At 37.2% G+C, this 20,279-nt stretch overlaps 1 protein-coding gene across 1 annotated transcript in view; it reads right to left on the bottom strand.

Moving 5' to 3' along the window:
• Window positions 1–20,279, bottom strand: part of NR3C2 (nuclear receptor subfamily 3 group C member 2) — a 340,694-nt gene that overhangs the window by 95,723 nt on the left and 224,692 nt on the right. The window contains exon 4 of the mRNA XM_004758031.3: window positions 3,241–3,357. Coding sequence (XP_004758088.1) covers window positions 3,241–3,357 — 117 coding nt within the window. The remainder of the gene's footprint in view (window positions 1–3,240; window positions 3,358–20,279) is intronic.

Raw genomic sequence — 20,279 nt, 5'->3', positions numbered from 1 at the left:
GCAAAATATCAAACACTGCAGAGGTTGAGAAACCCTGTTTTACAGGTTATGGATGGGCTTGGTTAACCCTTAACAACACCCTACAAGGTAGGAATTATAAATATGGTTATTTTTTTATAATAACTAACAGTACTTATATTTTATAGAGTATAATTACATGATATTTATATAATATTTATGTATTAAAGTTTTATGGTCTTTATAAAGTACAAAATATATATACAGGCACTTTAAAAGATACCTCAGTAGTGTGCAAGTATGCCTAAGTTCTGATTTTGGAATTTACAAAATCGATTTAAAATTTATTTTATAAGCAATGGCTGTACCCTTGTGCCATCTAGATCTTAAACGATTAATTTCTCCAGTTCTCATTCACATGCTTAAGGAGGTGATCTTTGTGCCGCATTTGCACTGATTGACACAACAGAACAAGAGAACAGTGTGGTATCCTAGAAGCACCAGACCAAGAATCCAGAGCTAGAAGGCCTATGTTCATCATGTCACTCACTGGCTGTGGTATTTTGGGGCAAGTCACTTAGCCAGTCTGGGCAGAGATTTACGATCAGCAAAACGTGGAGCAAAAACGTCTTTCAGATCATGTGTGAAAGCGCTACGAGTACTTTCAATCACAATGAGCACTGCCACCGCCCAGCAAACCACTGACATGTACTGAGTGATCACTTTCTTTTCACTGCACACTGACTCAGTCAACCCTCATCACAGCCTCTGAGGTAAGCAGGCCAATGACTGCAAGCTAAAGATAAGGAAACACGGCACGGAAAGGTGGTAACTTGCTGGAGGTTACAGGGTCAGGAAGTGGTAGGGTAAGGGTTCCTACCCAGGCAGTCTGGCTCCAGAACCCATCCTCTTAAACAGCACGAGTCTCTCCGGCTGAGCGGTTATGTAACATCTTCTGGCCCCACTCTGCCATGAGCAGCCTCAACTGGCCACAGCCCAGACTCCTCCCGATTTCTAAGAGTCGCTCTGCTCTGTGTGCTGCCATGTTTACTCCCAGGTCCTGACTAGTGGCCAGTTGCATTTACCAAAGCAAAAAAGAATGAAGTCTCATTTCCTTTTCAAATTATTTTATTTCTTTTAAATTGGTAGTATATACGCAACGCATTAAACAAAATACAAAATTCAAAGGCACAGCGGATAATAGAGTGACGAGAATTCTCCTTCCTATCCTTGTCTCCTAGCTATCCACTCCTTTCTACTGAGACAACCAGCACTACTAGTTTCTTATAAACTATTCCAGAAATGTTCTATACAATATATATATATTTTTTTTCTAAACGAGTTAAATCACTTGTAGTAGGCAAAACATCCAATACTACAATCTTATTTTTTTCACTAAAGATTATTTTGGAGATCAATCCATACAGAGCTTCCTTTATTGTCTGAAGAGGATCTGTAATTTATTTAACCAATCCTGAACATATGAATATTTAATGTTTTTCTGATGGTCAGCAATATTATGATATCTTATGAATGTATAATTTCTTATATTGCAAAAATGTACTTAGGACCCATTAAGTCAAGGGATATATGTCCTTTACCATTTTACGGAAATAACTGAATCACTCTCTATACGGGTTGTATTACCTTATATTTCCACCGAAAATGCATGAGATCACCATTTTCTGTATCATTAAACAATATATCATAAAAATGTTTTATTTTTAGCATTTGTAAGAAATTTAACTCATATTTTTAATCTGCATTTCTGTTATGATTAGATTGAGAATCTCTTCATGTGTTTCAAGAACCAATTATATTTCTTTTGTCTACAAATGTTCTGTTCATATTCTTGTTTTGTTAAATCTTATTGGTTTTTTTTTTTCCCCGAGAAGGGGACAGAAAGAGGGGAGGAGGGGGTGAGGGAGAAGAAAATCTTAGGCAGTTCCACACCCAGCACAGAGCCTGATGCGGGGCTTGATCTCACCACCCTGAGATCATGACCTGAGCTGAAATCAAGAGCTAGATCCTTAACCAACTGAGCCACCCAAGCACCCCTCAATCTCATTTTTATAATAACTTGGTTTCTTTTTCCTATGGAATTATAGGAGATTTTTATGCAAAAAATAAACCCATTATCTATAAGTTGCCAGTACTTTCCCCCAGTTTCTTATTATTTGCCTTTGTAGTAATATTTGATTTATAAATAGTGTTGATTTCTTAATTCTCTTCTTTCATAGCTTCTGAGTTTTATACTTAGAAGGGTCTTCTCCACTTGGAGAGTATAAGAAAAATCCCTCTTTTCTTTTAGTACGTCTATGGTTTTATTTCCAAGTTTAAAACTTTGAAAGATTACAATTTATTTGGGTGGGTAGTTAGTATGAGATTGGACTCAATTTTCTTGTTTTCCAGATGGCTACCCAGTTGTCACAATAATTTCTGTTGAATAATCTATCCTTTTACCACTGATCTGGAATGACAACTTTATTATACACAAAATTCTCGTATTATTTATTTCTTTGAATTTCTGTTATTGTCTTACAATCGATAAATAAACAGATCATTTTAATTATTGTAGTTGTAGCATATGTTTTACTATCTGGTAAAGGTAGTTGACCTCATTATTCATCTTTCCAGAATTTTGCTGGCTGTTCTTTAGGAACTTAGAATCATCAGTTGGTAATTTTGTTAGGACTGTGTTATATTTATAAATTCATTCAGAGAAAATGGATACTTTTAGCAGGCTGAATCTTCCCATCCATGGACACCATATACTTTTGTGTTTGGTTCAAGTCTTTTAACCATCCCTCACCAGCCTGCCCCCCTCCAACCCCATCTTTGGGTGGGCTACTGTGACATTTTTAAGTTTTTTCATATAGGTCTTCATTTATTACACTTATTCTTAGAGTTAGAATGTATTCCTATCTGGCTAATATTATCACATGCAGGGCTTATTTCTAAACAGACACTGTAATAAAAACTGTTAGTTATGGTTTCATATAAAAAGTCATTCATTTTTGTTTTGGTTTTGGTTCTGTTCTGAGTACTTGAAACCTTAGCAAACTCAGGGTTGAAAACTTCACTAGGACCATAGCCACATAACATACTTCTTTTAAACTCCTGCTAAGAAAGAAATACTAAAATGATTTATCATAAGCTTATTAGATTTTTAGAAATCTTTGCTCCATGTTAGTTTTATCTTAGATTTTGGGAGTATACAGAGCTTAGCAGTGTTATGTTACATATTAACAATTTTTATTGAACTAAAAACACAAAACTTACCTCCTAAATTCATTCCAGCTTGAAGACATTTCTGAAGTCTGCAGGCGGGACAATTCTTCCGTCGAATCTTATCAATGATACAATCATTTCTTCCAGCACATAAATAGTTGTGTTGCCCTGAATAACCAAAAAACAAAAAACAAAAACAAACAAAAAATCTGTCAGAATAAAGACTACTACACTAATATAAAGTACTAATAAGTATAATCAGAATACGAAACTTCATTTTTCCTGCCCTGAAATTTCTTTTTCAGAAAACTAGAAGAGGAATAATATTTACAGGTAATATAGGTATGGGCATGGCCAGTTTCACACAGGTGAGATTTTAGATTACAGATAAGATTAATACTGCATTTATTTCCAACTGACTTTCATATATGTGGAGCCATGCTCCATACTGAAATTATTGGTAGCTGCCCAATCCCTCTCAGGCAATGGTGCAATTTTCATTTACACATCACAGAAGCAACAGAGTGGATTGTTTGAAGGCTCTCCTGCAGTTGCTGGAGTTGCTATGCTGCCCACCATTTACACACAGGTGATTTAAGTGGGAAGACTTACAGATTATATAACTATAAATGTTTAACTGTAACTGTTAATAATATTTAATAAATATTTATTATATATAAATAAATAAATATTTAACAATATTTAACTGTATCCTTACTGTAACAGTTAAATCTTTAACTGTAGACCAAAATGTAACTTAAAATATTCAGATGTGGGACTATAGTCAGAAAGAGGCATCTACTACCAAAATGTGAAATTGTAGCCTAGCGCTATTACTACTTTATTTATTTCAAAAGATTTATAGAACATCCACTAGGTACCAGGCACATAGCAATGAATATGAGCAATGAATGAGGCGATCAGAAGTCCCTGCTATCATTAACCTTCATTCAACTGGGAGGAGACAATCAACAGACAAGGTAATTAGGTAAAATATACAAATGCTGGAAAGCTGTGCTAGGGAAGGGGCATATAACATGGTGGAGGTGTGGGAGAATACTGGTATTTTAAAAAGAGTATGGAAGGCCTTACTCAAAGATGCTTTAAATAGAGGTCTGAAGGAAGGAAGGCACGATGTGGACATCTTGGGGAGAAAAATATACTACACAGAGGGAAAAGTAAATAAGGTAGGGGCGGGCATGGGGAGGACACCTGGCATGTTTAAGGAACAGACAAGTATGAAAGAACAGAAAGAATGAGTGGAAAGTAAGAGATAAGGAAAAAGAGTTAATGTGAGTTAGATCATACTGGGCCACGGTAAAGACCATATTTAAGACTTGGACTTTTAGTTTGAGTGCAATGGGAAGCTTTGAGCAGAGAAATGACTAGATGTGATTTACATTTAGCATGATCACTCTGGCTGTTATGTTGAAAACAGGACTCAATGGATGGAGACAGATATAGGAAGAACAGGGGTAGGAGGCTATCAGTACAATCCAGGGGAGAGATGACTGTGGGTCAGGTCAGTGTGGTAGCACTAACAGTGGTGAGAAGTGGTCAGATGCATTTTAAAGGTAGAACTGCTAGCATTTGCTGATAGATCAGAAGAAAAAGGGGAGGTAGAGGCATTAAGAGTCTTGGGCTGAACCCTTAAGAAAAATGGAACTGCCTTAAGTTGAAATGGGCAAGACAGTAGGAGCATGTGGTTTATAGGAAACTACCCTAATTCAGTTCTGGACATGTTAAGTTTGAGATGCTTGAGAAATTTCTAAGCAGATGTGCTAAGTCGGCAGTTAGATACTCAGGTCTGGAGTCAGGGAGGGGTCTGGGCTGGAGGTATAATAGTGTGCAGTCATTATTTTAAGCCATGAGACTGGATGAGATCATATGGAGAGTGAGCACAGATGGAAAGAGAAGAGGTCTGAGGACTGAGTCATGGGTCATTGAAAACATGCAGACAAAGAAAGGAGAGAGGGAATTTCATCGATTGCTATAAAGCAATAAACAGGATCTAAAGCACTCCCTTCAGCTTAGGACTATATGCTCCCTTCGTTGAGACTTACTAAGTAAATTACAGTATATACTCAATAAAAATAATGTGTTGCTTAATGTAATTGAAATAATTTAATCTAGAGCACATTCTCAGTAACATTATGGTAAATCTTAGTAATAATAACAATAAACAGTACTAGAATAGGGAAATCTATCAAAGTAAAGAAATGAAAACCTACCATTATAATAATCTAATGACTTTTTAAAAAATCGGTGGCTCTTAGTGGGTATAAGTAAGTATAGATAATTACACAAAGGCAATCAATACACATGGTAAAGACTGTAACTGATTCATATAACATTTCATGATGCTGTACAGTATCTTAAGTAATTGGTTACCACCTTTAAAATAAAACTTTAAGATCCTATTATAGCACTATCTTATCTAAGCCTTACAACAACCCTATGATATAGAAGGTCAATATTATTAATGCTATTTGCTCATAAGAAAAAAACTCATGCTAGCACTGGTAAAGTGACTTCCCCAAATGATGGAACTGGAAAAATTCAGGAAGGCTGACAGTATCAGTGTGCATTAAAGGCCAGTCTTAAACATCAACTTGCAATATGATTTGCTGGTGGTCCAATGGGAGGCTAAAATTGCTCTTTGGAACCGAGAAGCAAAGGAACACTATTTGAATGAAGACACTCTATTCATCAGTATATCCAGCATTAATGACAACCAGCATTATGTGACTTTTGGATGGTGTGAAATTGAACACAAAACCAAAGATTTATCTACGACTCACACTGAACTGAACAAACTTTAAAGTCCAAAGAGAAAACTAAATGTAATTTTAATTGGTTTTAATTCAGCAAGTATTCACTGGGAACCTACTATGTGTGCAAGGCTGCCAGACATTTGCATAAGGGGCTGGGGTAATGTAAGGTTCTTTTCCACTTCTGCCAATGTGCAGTAAAATGTGACTAAGTCTCTTAGATTGCAGGCATACAAGAATGCATAAGAAATGACCACTGTCTTCCATGCACACTAGAAGATTTTCTTCTTTGGGTATTCAAAAACAGAAACTTCCAAAAAGAATACAAATTGAAAAAAAAAAAAAAAAAGAGAGAAAGAAAAGAAACTTCCAAAAGCTGGATGTTTCTGTAAGGATTCTTAAAAAATGAAGACACCTTAAAATCCATGTTACTATAATGGTTACAGGATAATTTCCTTCCTGCAGCAATATTTGAAATTGTATACCCGGTCTCTGCCAACCAGTGTGGTTGCAGCCACCAATTCACTTTCCAAAAATAGGATGGGAGCATTGTAAGGGTCTAAGAGTTTTCACAGTTTTCCATCATGTATATTTTTAGTTGTGCAAACATTAAAGATTTAAATCGTACCTTACACTAGTAAGCAATGTATGTCCCATCCCTCAGTTTATATTAAAACACAAAAGTACAAACAACAAAACCTGCAGTGAAAACAAGAGAATGCATGTAGAAGATCTAAAAAACTTTAATATGTCTTATTTAAACATTGTGTTCTCCTGGTTTTAAGATTGCTAGTCCTGAGTAAGTCAAATTCCAGGCATTTTCACGTAAACGATTTTCTATGATGCTAACAAAGGGCAAACAACCAGAATGCTGGGGACCAGACAGTGGAGGCTTTGGATGACAAACTAAAGCACTCAGATTTTATTCAGCAGGTGATGGGATATCACTGAATATTTTTGCTTGCAATATGTTGAGTTCAGAGCTGTGTTTTAGAAACATTAATCTTAAGTTGAGATACCAAGTACATAGAATGGAAATAGGGAACACTATTAACAGTCTACTTGAAAGTTCTCAAAGATGGCCTTTATGCAAATTAGTAGCTATATATTTTGTCAGACTATATAGCAACAGAAATAATCCTGTAGTTAAAAAGAATCTTGGTGATAAAGGAAACAAAGATTTCTCATTCAAATTACATGTCCATTATGGGGAGAATTCCAGTTCTGGTAGTGGCAGAACAGCTTGAATCAGATAAACCTCCTACAGATAACAATTATAAACTGTCCACAAAAGGAGAGAAAGAATTGAAGGCACTGGGGAGCAACAAAAAGCAGGAAGAAACTGGAAGAAAATGGACTCTTGAAAAAAGACAATCACCCCAGACAAGATTCACCTTTGAACAGGTCTCGCCTTGAGGGCCTATATTCCACTCAGTGCAGGGTTGATAGAAAACAAGCAAAATCCTCAGTCTTACTAACTTCAGAAGGCAGAGAACAGATTTGGGGACTATCAGAGTAGCTAGAAATTGAAGAAGGATATTCTGGAAAGAAGAGTGTCATAGGGGGATGGAGGTAGATAAAATGTACATATTAACTCCCCTCAAATTCTTGGCTGACCCCTAAACTGAACATGAAATTTCAAAGAGTCTAGGGGTAAAACAGTTTAAAATAAAAGGGCTGGGCAGATTATTTCAGCTGCTGCCCATCACAAAAAGTTTGAATCCCACTAAATCAGAAGGACTCATTAAATACCTCAGGGTTTCCATTTTAATATTGGAGGTTCCCTACCTTAGGAGGAAATATGGTATTCCAGGGCTGAGACATTTAGCCTATGGTGTTTATCCTAACCAAAATAGACCTATCTTTAAAAACTTTTAAAGCAAAGGCTTGACAATTTCAAAGTGATCTATCAGAAATATAACTACTAGAACAAATCTCAATACTCTTTGGAGAATTATAACAGAATCTGGATAATCCAGAAAGTCTAGAATACAATAATAATCATTAAAAATATTTAAAAACAGGAAAATCTGAACCAAAGTCAATATAAAAATTTATCAGTAGAAACAGATTCCAGAGGTTGACATTAACAGATAAGGATTTAAAAACTGATCTGTTAGAATGTATAAGTAAATATGATTAATAGGAGTTAAGAATTGTGAACTGTCAGAAGAGGTGTGGAAACTACAGAAATAAAATAAACAAAACCAAATGGATATCCAAAAACTGAAAAATATAATATCTAAAATAAAATATTTATTGGTTAGAATTAACAACATACTGGGCACTAAACAAAAATGGGCTATTGAAATTAAATAAATATAAGTAGAAATCATCCAAACTAAAGCACAAAGAAAAAAATTAAGTATAAATGAACAAGGTACTAATAGCCTGTAGGATAGCTTTAAGTAATTTAATATATGTGTGCGGTTGGAGTTCCAGAAACAGAGAGAAAATAGGTCAGAAAACTATGTGAAAATTTATAAATTTGATTAAAGCAGCAACTTGAAAATCTAGAAAGCTTAGCAAATGCCCCCTTAAAGGATAAACACAAAGAAAAGCACTATAGCACAATATAGTTAGGTTGCTGAAAAACAGAAATAAAAATAATTATAAGCAGCCAGAGCCAAAAAAATTACATAAAGGGGAACAAAGAAAAGAGCAATATTTGACTTCATATCAAAGCAATTGAGGCCAGAAGACAACATACAATATTTTGAAAAACCATCAACCCAGAATAACCAATGAAACTATTTCTCAAAATGAAGGTGAAATAAAGATAGTTTTGGATAAACTAAAGCTAAAAGAATTTGTTGCTAGTAGAATCACATTATAAGATATGGAAAAGGAAGTTCTCTTTGGTGAAGGAAAATGATACCAGATAGAAGTCTGGAGGTACTGAAAAGAAAAGCAAGAACTGGAAATGATAGATGGTAAAATGTAAATGAAATTTTCTTTCTAAAAATTATTTAAAAGTCAAATGATTTTTTTATAGAAAAAAATAATAAAAATGTATAATGGTATTTATAAAACATGTGTGAGTGAAATATCCGAGAACAAAGCAAAAAGAAAGGATATAAATGAAATTCTACTGCTGTAAGTTTATTACATTATACTTAAAATGGTATCCTTGAAATTAATTGAGTATAGACAGTGATAAATTAAGAGTACATCCTGTGATTTCTAGAACAATGGTTCTCAAAGTATGGTCCCTGGACAAGCAACATCAATATCACATAAGAACTTATCAGAAATTTAAATTTACAGACATACTAACCAGTAACTCAAGGGTGGGACCTAGAAATCTGTGTTTTATATAGCCCTTCAAGTGATTCTGACACAAATTAATGTTTGAGAGACTGCCTGAGCAGCCACTAGAATAATAACACTAAGAAGTATAGCTGAAGAGACAGAAGAGATTTAAAATGGCATCCTAAAATGTACTTAACCCAAAACATACAGAGAAGGAAAAACAAGGGAACAAATAGCAGAGCGAACAAAAGGAAACAAATACCAAAGTAACAGATATAAATCTAATAGAGCAATAATTACATTAAATATAAATGGTTTAAACACTTTAATTAGAAGTCAAAGATGGTAGACCTGCTAAAAAGAAGCAAGACTGATATATGTGTTAAGGTGTATTTTAAATATATAGGCACAGACAGGTTGAAGGTTAAATTATGGGAAAATATACACAATGTAAAATGTAATGTAAGAAAGCTGATGCAGCTATATTAAAATCATACTTCAAGACAAAGAGTATCACCAAAGAAACGATATCATTTCATGATGATTATAAAGACAGATAACAATCCTAAATACAAAATGCATCTTATAGCAGAGCTTCAACATACATCAAGCAAAAATTGACAGAACTAAAAGGAAAAAATATAAATCCAAAATCACAGTTGGAGATTCAAGAACCCTTCTCTCAGCAACAATTTCTCAGAACGATCACTATCTATCTAGAGAAACAGTTAAGATATAGATGATTTGAACAATATTATCAAACACCTTGACCCAATTAACATTTAGGTCACATAATTACACAATACACATGCTCAAATGCTCATGGAACATTCATTGAGATAGAGCACATCTTGAGCTATAAAAGCAAGTATCAAATTCTAAAAGGATTGAAATCACAAACAGTGTGTTTTCTCACCACAAAGGTACTAAATTAGAAATTCCATACCAATATAAGTTAAAAAGCTACATATACCTGAAAAGTAACACCCATCTAAATAATTTTTGGGTCAAAAAAGAGATCAAAATGGAAATACTGAATATTTCAAACTGAATGATAATGAAAACTCAACATATCAAAAATTTTTTGGATAAAGCTAAAGCAGTACTTACAAAAGAATTTTTAGCTTTATATACTTATATTATAAAAACGAAAGGTTTAAAGTTGATGATCTAGGATTCTATCTCAAGAGATGCTAGAAAAAAATAGAAACTAATTCCAAAGCAAATAGAAGGAATGAAATACAGTATAGAAATCAATGACAAAGAAAAAATACAAGTAACAGAGAAAAACCAACAAAGCCAAAAAGTAGTTCTTTATAAAGCCTAAGTAATTAGGCAACAGCAGATAGGCTGCAAATTCTGCTCCATGTCTTTTCACCTCCTTAGGCTGATGGAGCAGCCACCACAGTGAATGCTGTGAGTCTCATGGCACAGAGGCTGGTGAATCTACTTAGGAAATCCAATGCTCCAGTCTAGAAAGGACAATTCACTATTCATTGCTTATATCTAATGCAATAAACCCACCCAACCACAAGGCAGGCAGGAATTGGAATCCTACCTTGTGCCCAGAAGACAAAGAGCTGGAAATATATGAGGAACCTCGCTGAAGACTACCTCCATGAAGGGTAAATGAAAACATAAAATTCAGCCCTTATATTAGTTCTTCTCAAAGTATTAGAAGATGTACATTGTTGCTTTTTTTGTTGTTTAACAAATTGATTTTAATAGAAAATGCTGAGAGCTCTTTCCATAAATAGCTGAACTTTTCAAAATGTTAATGGGAAGCTACTGGTGTGTAATACATTTCCATTTAAAAGAAAATAAATACCTATGGACTATTTTAATAAAGAATGTAATCCATTGACTGCCCCCAAGTCCCAAAACCCCAGCCTATTTTATCAATGGTAGTATACTAACATGCACATGTATTCAGAATTTGTACCAAAAAGAAAAAAAAAACACACACACACAAAAAAACTAGGGGCGCCTGAGTGGCTCAGTGGGTTAAGCCGCTACCTTCGGCTCAGGTCATGATCTCAGAGTCCTGGGATCGAGCCCCACATCGGGCTCTCTGCTCAGCAGGGAGTCTGCTTCCTCCTCTCTCTCTGCCTGCCTCTCTGCCTGCTTGTGATCCCTCTCTGTCAAATAAATGAATAAAATCTTTAAAAAAGAAAAAAAACTAAATAAATTAAAAGCTTATAGGGAAATGCAAATGTCACACAATTTTCAGATAGATTATAATTATTTTTCTTCATAAAAATTTAGAGAAAGTTCCATCTGGCTAGTTGGTAACAAGCACTGTAATAGATACTCCAAAGAAAAGAATGTTCATTTCCATGAACATGGAGGGAAATAAAAGCTTAAAGTAAATAAGATGCTTTGAAGATTCCAAAATATTACTTTGAAGTAAAAGCTTTTGTACAAAATTGCTGAACATCCATCTATGACATTCTATTAGGCACTACGAAGAACAATATAGCACAAACAGCATACTTCCTGGTCCATACATGCTACTGAATAAAAGAATGAATATAAACATACTGATAAATTCAATTATGTACAACATACAGAACTTAAATGTTCATACAGTATGTTGTATAGAGACAAATGAATGTTCACAGAAGTCCCACTGACTCGTAGGTAATTGACTTTCACAAAAGATCCTTGCATACAGATTCTTTCTGCTTATCTCCAGCATCAGACCTTTCAGACTCTCCTATATGCACACAACAATGGAAAAAGAGCTCTCAGGATTTACAAGGAAGCAGCAGAGAGGTCTGTGAAAGGCAGAGCTTAAACCAGGGTCACAAGCCCACAGTGGATGAGTGTGCCTTCCTGGTGTCCTAGGTCCTCAGGAATTTCCCCATGAAGCCCACATGGTACTCCACTGAAGTTGGCTAGGTATCCATTACAGAGCCACTTGCCTGTAAGAGCATGTTGTTTTAAGAATGAAAATCTGTTCAGTGGAGCTCAGGGAACTTTAGTCACTCACCCATCTGTGTGTACTAGTTCAATGTACCTCCTGCCTGAGGAAGTGGCAGCTTTTTGGAGAAAAGGCAGTCATTCCAGAAAACAGAAAGCCGCCAAGGTTAGAGCAAATCTGGATGGGGTACCAGGAAGCTTAGTTAGTACATATGTAATATAAATTCATGGGTTTACAGACTAACCAGAAGTACTCAAACCAAATGGAAAGTGCCCATGGACTTTAACAAAGCTGAGCTCAAAAATTTAAAAAAATGAATCAACAGTATCATTTTTGCCCTATTGTTCTCAACTGTGATATTGCTTCTAAGTGGAAAATAATTCAGAAAGTGTCTAAAAATTATCATCATTGTTTTAAAAGTTACTGAACTCAAGAAGAATTATCTTTTAAAATTTTCAATTACTTTGAAATCAAGAACCAAGTTTTTGTTGTACTTGGGCTGGGCCCAAATGAGAAAATACAGATTGGATGACATATGGGTCTTGCCTTAAAGCATCAATAATACTAGAACGGAAAGAGTGGAAACATGGAAGGCAGCAGGGAGGAGATACAGTGGGAAGGGCACATCTTTGTCACCAGACACACCTGGGTCCCAAGCCTACCTCAGTCAATAGGGAGCTGTGAGATGCCTGGCCAAGCTGCTTAACTTGTTCTAAGCCTCAGTTTCCTGAACTATAAAATGGACATAGTAATGCCTGCTTTGTATGTTGTTGAATGGATTCAAATTGATAGATATATATAGAACACATGCTAGTGATGTCACTTTTGTTGTTGTTATCTCGGCCTTAAAAAAAAAAAAAAGTAGAATGAGAAAATCCAAAGAACAAACACAGCCAACTCTTAATATGTCAGTGAGGAACTTCCTGTGGGAAGAGAACATCACCACTGAGTGAGGAACACCTGTAGATGAAAAGAGCCCGCTTGAGATGAGACAAATACCATACAGCTCTGATCTCATCTTCAAGTCTTAAGTTTTTCAACAAGCAGGCAAAGATATGAGAACGGGGAACGACATCCTTAGGGTAAACATGGGCCAGAAAGCTGGGACTCGGATCTGTCCGTAGCTCAGCTAAGAATTCCAGATGAGGGCCAAGACCCTAAGAGGGTATAAGACTCTGGAAGGTTACAGGTCCTTGTACAGTTGTTCCCTCTCTGCTTTCTCTCTTTTCCACTGTTACTTAATACCAAAACTCTTCAAAGTAAGTAGGCACACATTTTAAAGGCAAAACATGGTCCATTCCCTCCATGATATTTCTAGAAGGTGGATGAGGCTGGGGAAATGTGGTAAGATAAATCACGCGAGGTCGATGTGGTATGACTTTAAAGAAGGAAGTGATTACACTGGGAAGAGACGGATGAGGAAGGCTTTGCGCAGAGAGCCAGCATCTGAGGTAAGCCTGGAAGAATGCTGTAGATTTGAAACATGGAGAGAACAAGCACACTGGCATCCCAGGCAAAGGACTGGGGCAGGGAACAGCAGGGACAGGGTTAAAAGTGTGGTGAGCAACTGGTCTGGCCAGTTGAGGCCCAGGAGGACAGGGGAACAGAGAAGGAACAAGCTGTATCTACACATTCTGGTGACCAGAGGACATCCAGGGAGCTGTCAACACTATGAGGGCTCCCGAGGCCTCTCTTCCAGGTTTTAGATGCGTTCATCCACCTAACTCAGTGGGTGTCCCCACCTGAAGGTCTCTGACCTGTCAAATCCTGCATGTTCACTAATCAAGCGTAATGTGCCCACCCCACAGACAGCCCTCTTCCAGGCTCCTATAGTCCCCTAGCCTTAAAGCTATGGCCAGTTATTAGAACTAGAAGCTTTGGGGTCATCTTTAATTTATACCCTGCCCACTCCTCCCCACAAACTCCCGCAATCTTCAATATTCAGTGAGGTCCTGACGCTATGAGGTCCTGATGATTCTCTGCCCTGAGTTTCTCCTGCATACTGTCTACATCCGCTGGTATTTTTGCCTTGATTTTAGGCTCCCTTGGTTATATTTCTGAGTTACAGTTTGAATCCTTGTTTACTGTCTGTGTGACCTGAAACAAGTTACTTCACCTTTCCATGTATCAGTCTCCTCATTTGTTAAATAGGAATTATCAACATGCCTATCTCATGAATTATCGGGAAGATGAATACACCACATAAAGTACTTAGAATCATCCCTGGCATCCGGTAAGGATCTGGTGAACAGTAGTTATCATAATATTATTACATATGACATAATATTATTACATATACGTATAATATATTATCACATATTATTATGATTGTAACTAGTCTACCCTGCCTCTACCATGTCCTTACTTCTAAATCAAATGATGATTAAATTTTAATTTGAAAGTTGTCCAAAAGAAATGAACTCTAACATAGCCCATAGTATCTAAGAACACAGAGTGAAGAGCTACCCTGGTTGAAATGCCCATGAGGACCCTCCCTGGTGCTGCTCCCCATTCTGCACCTGCCAGTAATCCAGAAAGCACTGTGCTGCAAACCTAGGGCTCCTCTGAGCACACATTCAGAGCCATGAGCCTCCACCTTCCAGAGAGCTGTGCAGTGATCCTTAGGAATCACAAATCTGATCATCTCATCCTTCTGCTTAAAGGTCTTCGAGGGCCCTTCACTACCTAAACTTCCAAGTCCAAACTCTTCTGTATCTTATTCAAAGTGACACTGAGCCACTGGGCCACAAAGAGGGGAGTCAGGCTGGCAGGCAGAGCTCAAAGACGTGCTCAGCAAAACTTACTGCTATTTCAGGAAAAGTAAGCAAAGCTGGGATCAGAGGCATTTGACACTGCAACACTGGACTATTTTCTTCTACTGGTATTTTAGTTATGGTGTTTTTATTGTTATTCGATTGCTATTACAAAGGGAATGAAAGATACTGTGTCTGGTGACTTATTTTAAAAAAATGGAAAAACTCCGAAGATCAGTCCAGAATTACAAACCATCCTTAGAGACATCCTAAAATTGCAGGTGGACAGCGCAGGGTGCAGGGAGCATCCCTGCGTGTCGCACCCTGGCTCATGTTCCATCTTAGGGCTGTGGCCACACCTGTGGTACATCTTCCCCATTACTTCTTTGCTTTGACCTTAGGAAGGATTTCTGCTTTGCTCTGGCTCAACTACTTTCATATTGAGTGATATCTAGGGATACACACACCTTCTTCAATTCCCCAGCAATGTTCTCCTTCTCTACATTTAGAAAAATACACTATCCTCTCTTATTCCACCAGGGAGCTAGGCCATACCCCCCCCCCTTTTTTTTTGCTCTTACCACTAAGCCACATCCTTCAACATATTTACCACTTGCCCCTCCCCCCCAGGTTGGTATTTTATTTACCACCAGCTACTGCTTTATTTCTTAATTTGTTCACCATTCAGGTAGGGAAATGTGGTACTAGATCCTATGTTTCTTAGAGATTAAAACAGAAGCCCACACCAGTGTCCCTGAGACTCAGATCTCAAAAATAAGGATATACAAAATACAAAATAGGGGGGAAAAAATACCAGGTGGGCTCCCCCAATGTGAATCCTGCAACAAAGATCCTATAGTCCTTCTCTACCTACTTTCATGGAAACCTGCTCCCCAATTCCTGACTCCCTAGATCTGCAAAATGTTTGAAGGCAGGGAACCCAGAGAATATATGGAAATGTGAGAACCCAAATGTCAGGGTGCAAACCTCTTGATGACAGTTAAGACATATTCTAGATCCTCTGCTATGATTGTTTTCATTTTCCTTTTAAAAAACAATCTATCAAAGAGATTTCACTAAAGGATCTCATTTTCCTTTAAAATTTTATTTTCATGCTTTCCATGCTATGTGAAATGCAATTTTCTTTTTCACGCCTTGAAACTACAAGAGAGTTTAACTAAAAGGGGGCAGAAATGAATAACAGCTTAATATTTATCACTATCTGAAAGATACATTGCTCAATAATTTCTTATATGCCCAAAACCATTAACGAACCTGAAGGTTTTGTTGCTGTTACTGTTATTAAAACTTGAAAACTCTGTGCTTTAGCAGAAAACCAAACTTTTTGAGTCTTCTTTAACTTAAATACCCCTGATGGATACTCTTAAGAATTTCCAGGCTTTATGTACACTGTAGTTTCCCTTTTTCTGAAAAAGGCACACATTTTCAGAAAGGCCATTTCACCAGATCCCTTTTAGAATTAACTTTTGGATTAAATTTCTTTCTGATTTTTAAAGGTCCATTTATTATCCTGCTGGAGGATTTTTTTTTTTTTTTTAAAGCAGTTGACAACTGCCCAGCAACAGCAGCCTGTGTTTGCAGTCACTATTTTGGGCTACATCACATGTCACTTACATAACCTTGTTTAACTGCTCTTGAACTGGTTTGAACAACCTGGGAAACAGATTAGGGCAGTCCCAGCAAATTCCCTCATTGCAGATTCTGATGGGTGATTTCCCACCCCCTCCACCCCCATCTTAAAAAGTTGCACGGTGAACGAGACGGTGTCCGACAGGACAAGAAACTGGTTATTCATTGTTAGAGCCAGCTAAAACATTTGATAATTAACTTCCTCTGCTCAGTTTAAACCAGTCCAGTCTGCCCATAATAAACCAATGAACAATGATCCCCTGCTGCTGGGGTTTATGAGTGAGCCTGGATTAACATGCATTAAAATGCTAGGGGCGGGGTGGGAAGGGGGACTCTCTTGAGAGGTACAGGTTGCCTCTGCTCCCTTTAAACACCAATCTTTCAAAGTTAGGTTTTGAGGAGTCTAAGATTTTAATTTAGAAGTCAGATTGGACTTATTTTTTTTCCCTGTGGTGTTTCAAGAGTTCTTCCCATGTGGGTAAGCACGAAATTCCCAGATAAACATTCATCTTGGTGTGGAAGGTGTTAGTTTTTCATTTAAAAAAATAAATATATATAACTTCTAATTATCGTGACTTAAATTTTAGGCACTCAGTATATTTTGGTGAAAGATAATCAAAGAAAATATACGACACAAGCCAAGAGCAATAAGCTTTTAACCTTGAGAAACATGTATTATAATGTGCAATAAGAAAAGACAAGTACGTTATTGACAAGGAAAAAGGAATGTTTTTTTCAGGAGTGACTTACATCCTACACATATTCAGTAGTAGGAATTTAACATAGTTGTATTCACTATGCAAAAAACATCTGTTATCTAGATAAACTTTCTTTTAAATAAGTTATTCAGGGCACTGGGCAGGGAATTAACATTTGTTGAATTCCTATTATGTGACAGGTGCTTTACAAATCATATAATTTAATCCTTAATTTAAAAATCCCATGGGATGTGGGAATGAATTCTCTGAGACTGGTCATATGTTCTCCATTTTGTCAATGAAGCCACACAGAGAGGTTAAATCGTGTGGCTGGCTTAGCTGGGATTTCTCCCTGGTGCTCTTTCATTACAGCATTTTCTCTTTCTGTGGTTCCATACATAGTAGAAATATCCTTAAGATATTTACACTCAGGGGGTAAAATGGAACAGAAGGAGGATCTTCTCATGAAAAGACATTTAGCCTACCATATAGGAATAACTTGTATACTGAAATATTAACTACTCTGACACTTGAGAAGAGAAATGGCATCAATTGAGGCCTATCTTCAAGTCTAAGTCTCAACTGATGCTACACAGGATGGCAAATTCCCATACAGCCCAAACCACCACTTTTCCCTGGTCCAAATGTACCTATAAACCCTGGAACCTGAAGCAAACATATTCACAGTCTTGCAGAACTGAATTCCGTGTGCTGTGTTCTTAACGATCAGATCTCATTCGTTTTTGCCCAACCAGCAAATTCCCCAAGATCTTAAAAAAGAAATGAGGCCTGGCAGAGAGAAGGGGTCTTGTTCAACCACCCTGGCCTCAAACTATTTGTTAAGATTTGAAGGTCTCAACACAGCTCAGTGGGTCCTTATTTGCCATACGAAGCGTAACCTGGTTTCTAAACGCCCTTCTAGCTCTAAGCCCAAATGAAACTCAGACGAGAGCTGTTTTGGTAACAGAGAAAGACTGTATCATAAACTTATACTGATAATCTAAATTTTTGCTGGAAAAGAAATTATGAAACATTTTGATATGAGGTTGTTCTGCTCACACACACACACACACATTAAATTAGACTAATTTGGGTATATAATGATATAATGGCATGTGCGTGGTACAGAATTACAGCAGTATTACAGGTCATATGACATAAAGGTTCTCTCTGTCTCCACTATCTTCTGACCACCCAGTTTCCCTTCCCCAGTGACAACCATTGTTATCAATGTCTTTGTAGCATTCCAAAGGTTTTCTATGACACGTCTTTTAAGCACAGTGAATATGTTGTTTGTTGAGTTAAGCACTATTAATTCAATGTGTCTGTTATTTTACTAATTAACTCAATAAATAGTTATTGGGTGGTCATCTCATGCCAGTTATTGTGATCAGCACAGGGGCTGAGAGATACATAAGGCAAGAGCGCTGTCCTTGAGGGACTCATACGTGGCCCAGTGTGGGAGACAGGGTGCTAAGCAAATCGAGCCCTGGATCAAGAACATGTGGGCAGAGCACTAGAGGAACGTGGAAGAGGAAGGACTTTTGTTCCAGAAGTCAGAAAATGCCCCCTCGGAAAAAAGGAACACTAGGCCAGCTTCTTGAGGAATGTTCATTTGATGGAAAGGGAGAGAAGTTTTCTAAGTAGAGAAACAACGTATTAAAAAGTAGATGCTGCCAAACGGTATCCTTTAAAAGGATGGGAGAGCCTGGTGTGGCTGGAGCATAGGAAACGTATATGGAGGCTGTAAAAAATAAGACTGTAAGGACTTGCCACGCCATGCTACGTAGACTCGCTATGGCTCTTTAGGCAATGGGGAAGCCAAATCCAGATCTGATTTGTGTTTTAGGAAGTTCACAGGGGCAGCTCAGTTGGAAATACTCAGAGTGATGGCAAAGAGACTGGTTAAGCTAAGAATTCACATGAGTCTTTAAGAGGGAGGTTAGGAGACCTAATTTCGAAGTAGTCATCCTAATCTCTGTTACTCCCTAGCTCCAAATGTGTTTTTCTGTATCTTACTCGCTTCAACATCCACTTATTCAAGGGAGAACAGTTGAAACCATCCTAAACTATTTCTTTTTGGTCCTCCATGCAAATATTCTACACCTTTCTGATTTTATAATCCAAAGTTGTTTACTTCTGCCTCCACGATCTCATGGTCTCAAAGAAGCAGATACTGTGTATGTTCGAGGCAAAAATGCTAGCCTTTGAGTTACCTTCTTACCTTGACAAAGCAGAGCAAATATTTTCTTTTTTAGCATTCTAAATTGGGAAGTTCCCCTTTATCGAATTACTCCCAACAGAAATTACTCACAAATTTTAGGATCTTTGAACCAAAATTCTTGTACTGATGAGGAAAAAGTGGTACAGGATGTAGATCTGCATACATTAGGACTTTGTGTAAGATTATTTTACCACTTGGAGTTAAGAGTACAATCAGAGGAGACATGGTGGAGGAACCGTGGGAAACTGTCCTGTGAAATAAGACAAGCTGTTGGCTGAGAAGGGGAAGGGCAGGGGCAGATGAGAGAGCAGATCTTAAGTGTGTGGAACCATCATGAGAAGATGACTGACAGAACAAGCTAGAAAGGCAGAGGATTAATTTTTGGTGAGTAGCTATGGTGCTCTAAGCTACCAGGCTGGAAAAGTTATATGCTCACCATACTCAGTGTTTATAGATAATATTATCCTCATATTCTGGACAAGAAAATAAGTAAAGCAGCTGTCCACGGTGCTTCTCGTGGCCACTGGTGATGTCAGGATTTGAACCCAGATCTGATAAAGCCCAGGGTCACCTGGCAAATGACTCAGGATCAGTCCTGAAATCTTAATATCCACGGTATCTATTTTTGCTTTCTAAGAAAGCTTTGTACTTACACATTTTAACCTTGCACATTTGATCATTTGACTAAATTGCTTAAAATCAAACAACTTCCCTTTTAGAAAATAGCATAGTCCTTATTTATAGCTGAAACTCAGAATAAGACAAAGCTCCTAATGTAGTTCCTAAGGTAGTGATGTCTTTGGGCTCAGACACATGTGG

The sequence above is a fragment of the Mustela putorius genome, unplaced genomic scaffold, assembly GCF_011764305.1.
Source record: "Mustela putorius furo isolate JIRA1106 unplaced genomic scaffold, ASM1176430v1.1 tig00000242_pilon_pilon_pilon, whole genome shotgun sequence".
Taxonomy (NCBI): domain Eukaryota; kingdom Metazoa; phylum Chordata; class Mammalia; order Carnivora; family Mustelidae; genus Mustela; species Mustela putorius.
The sequence above is the reverse complement of the archived record's forward strand: the minus strand, read 5'-3'. Positions and strand labels throughout refer to the sequence as shown.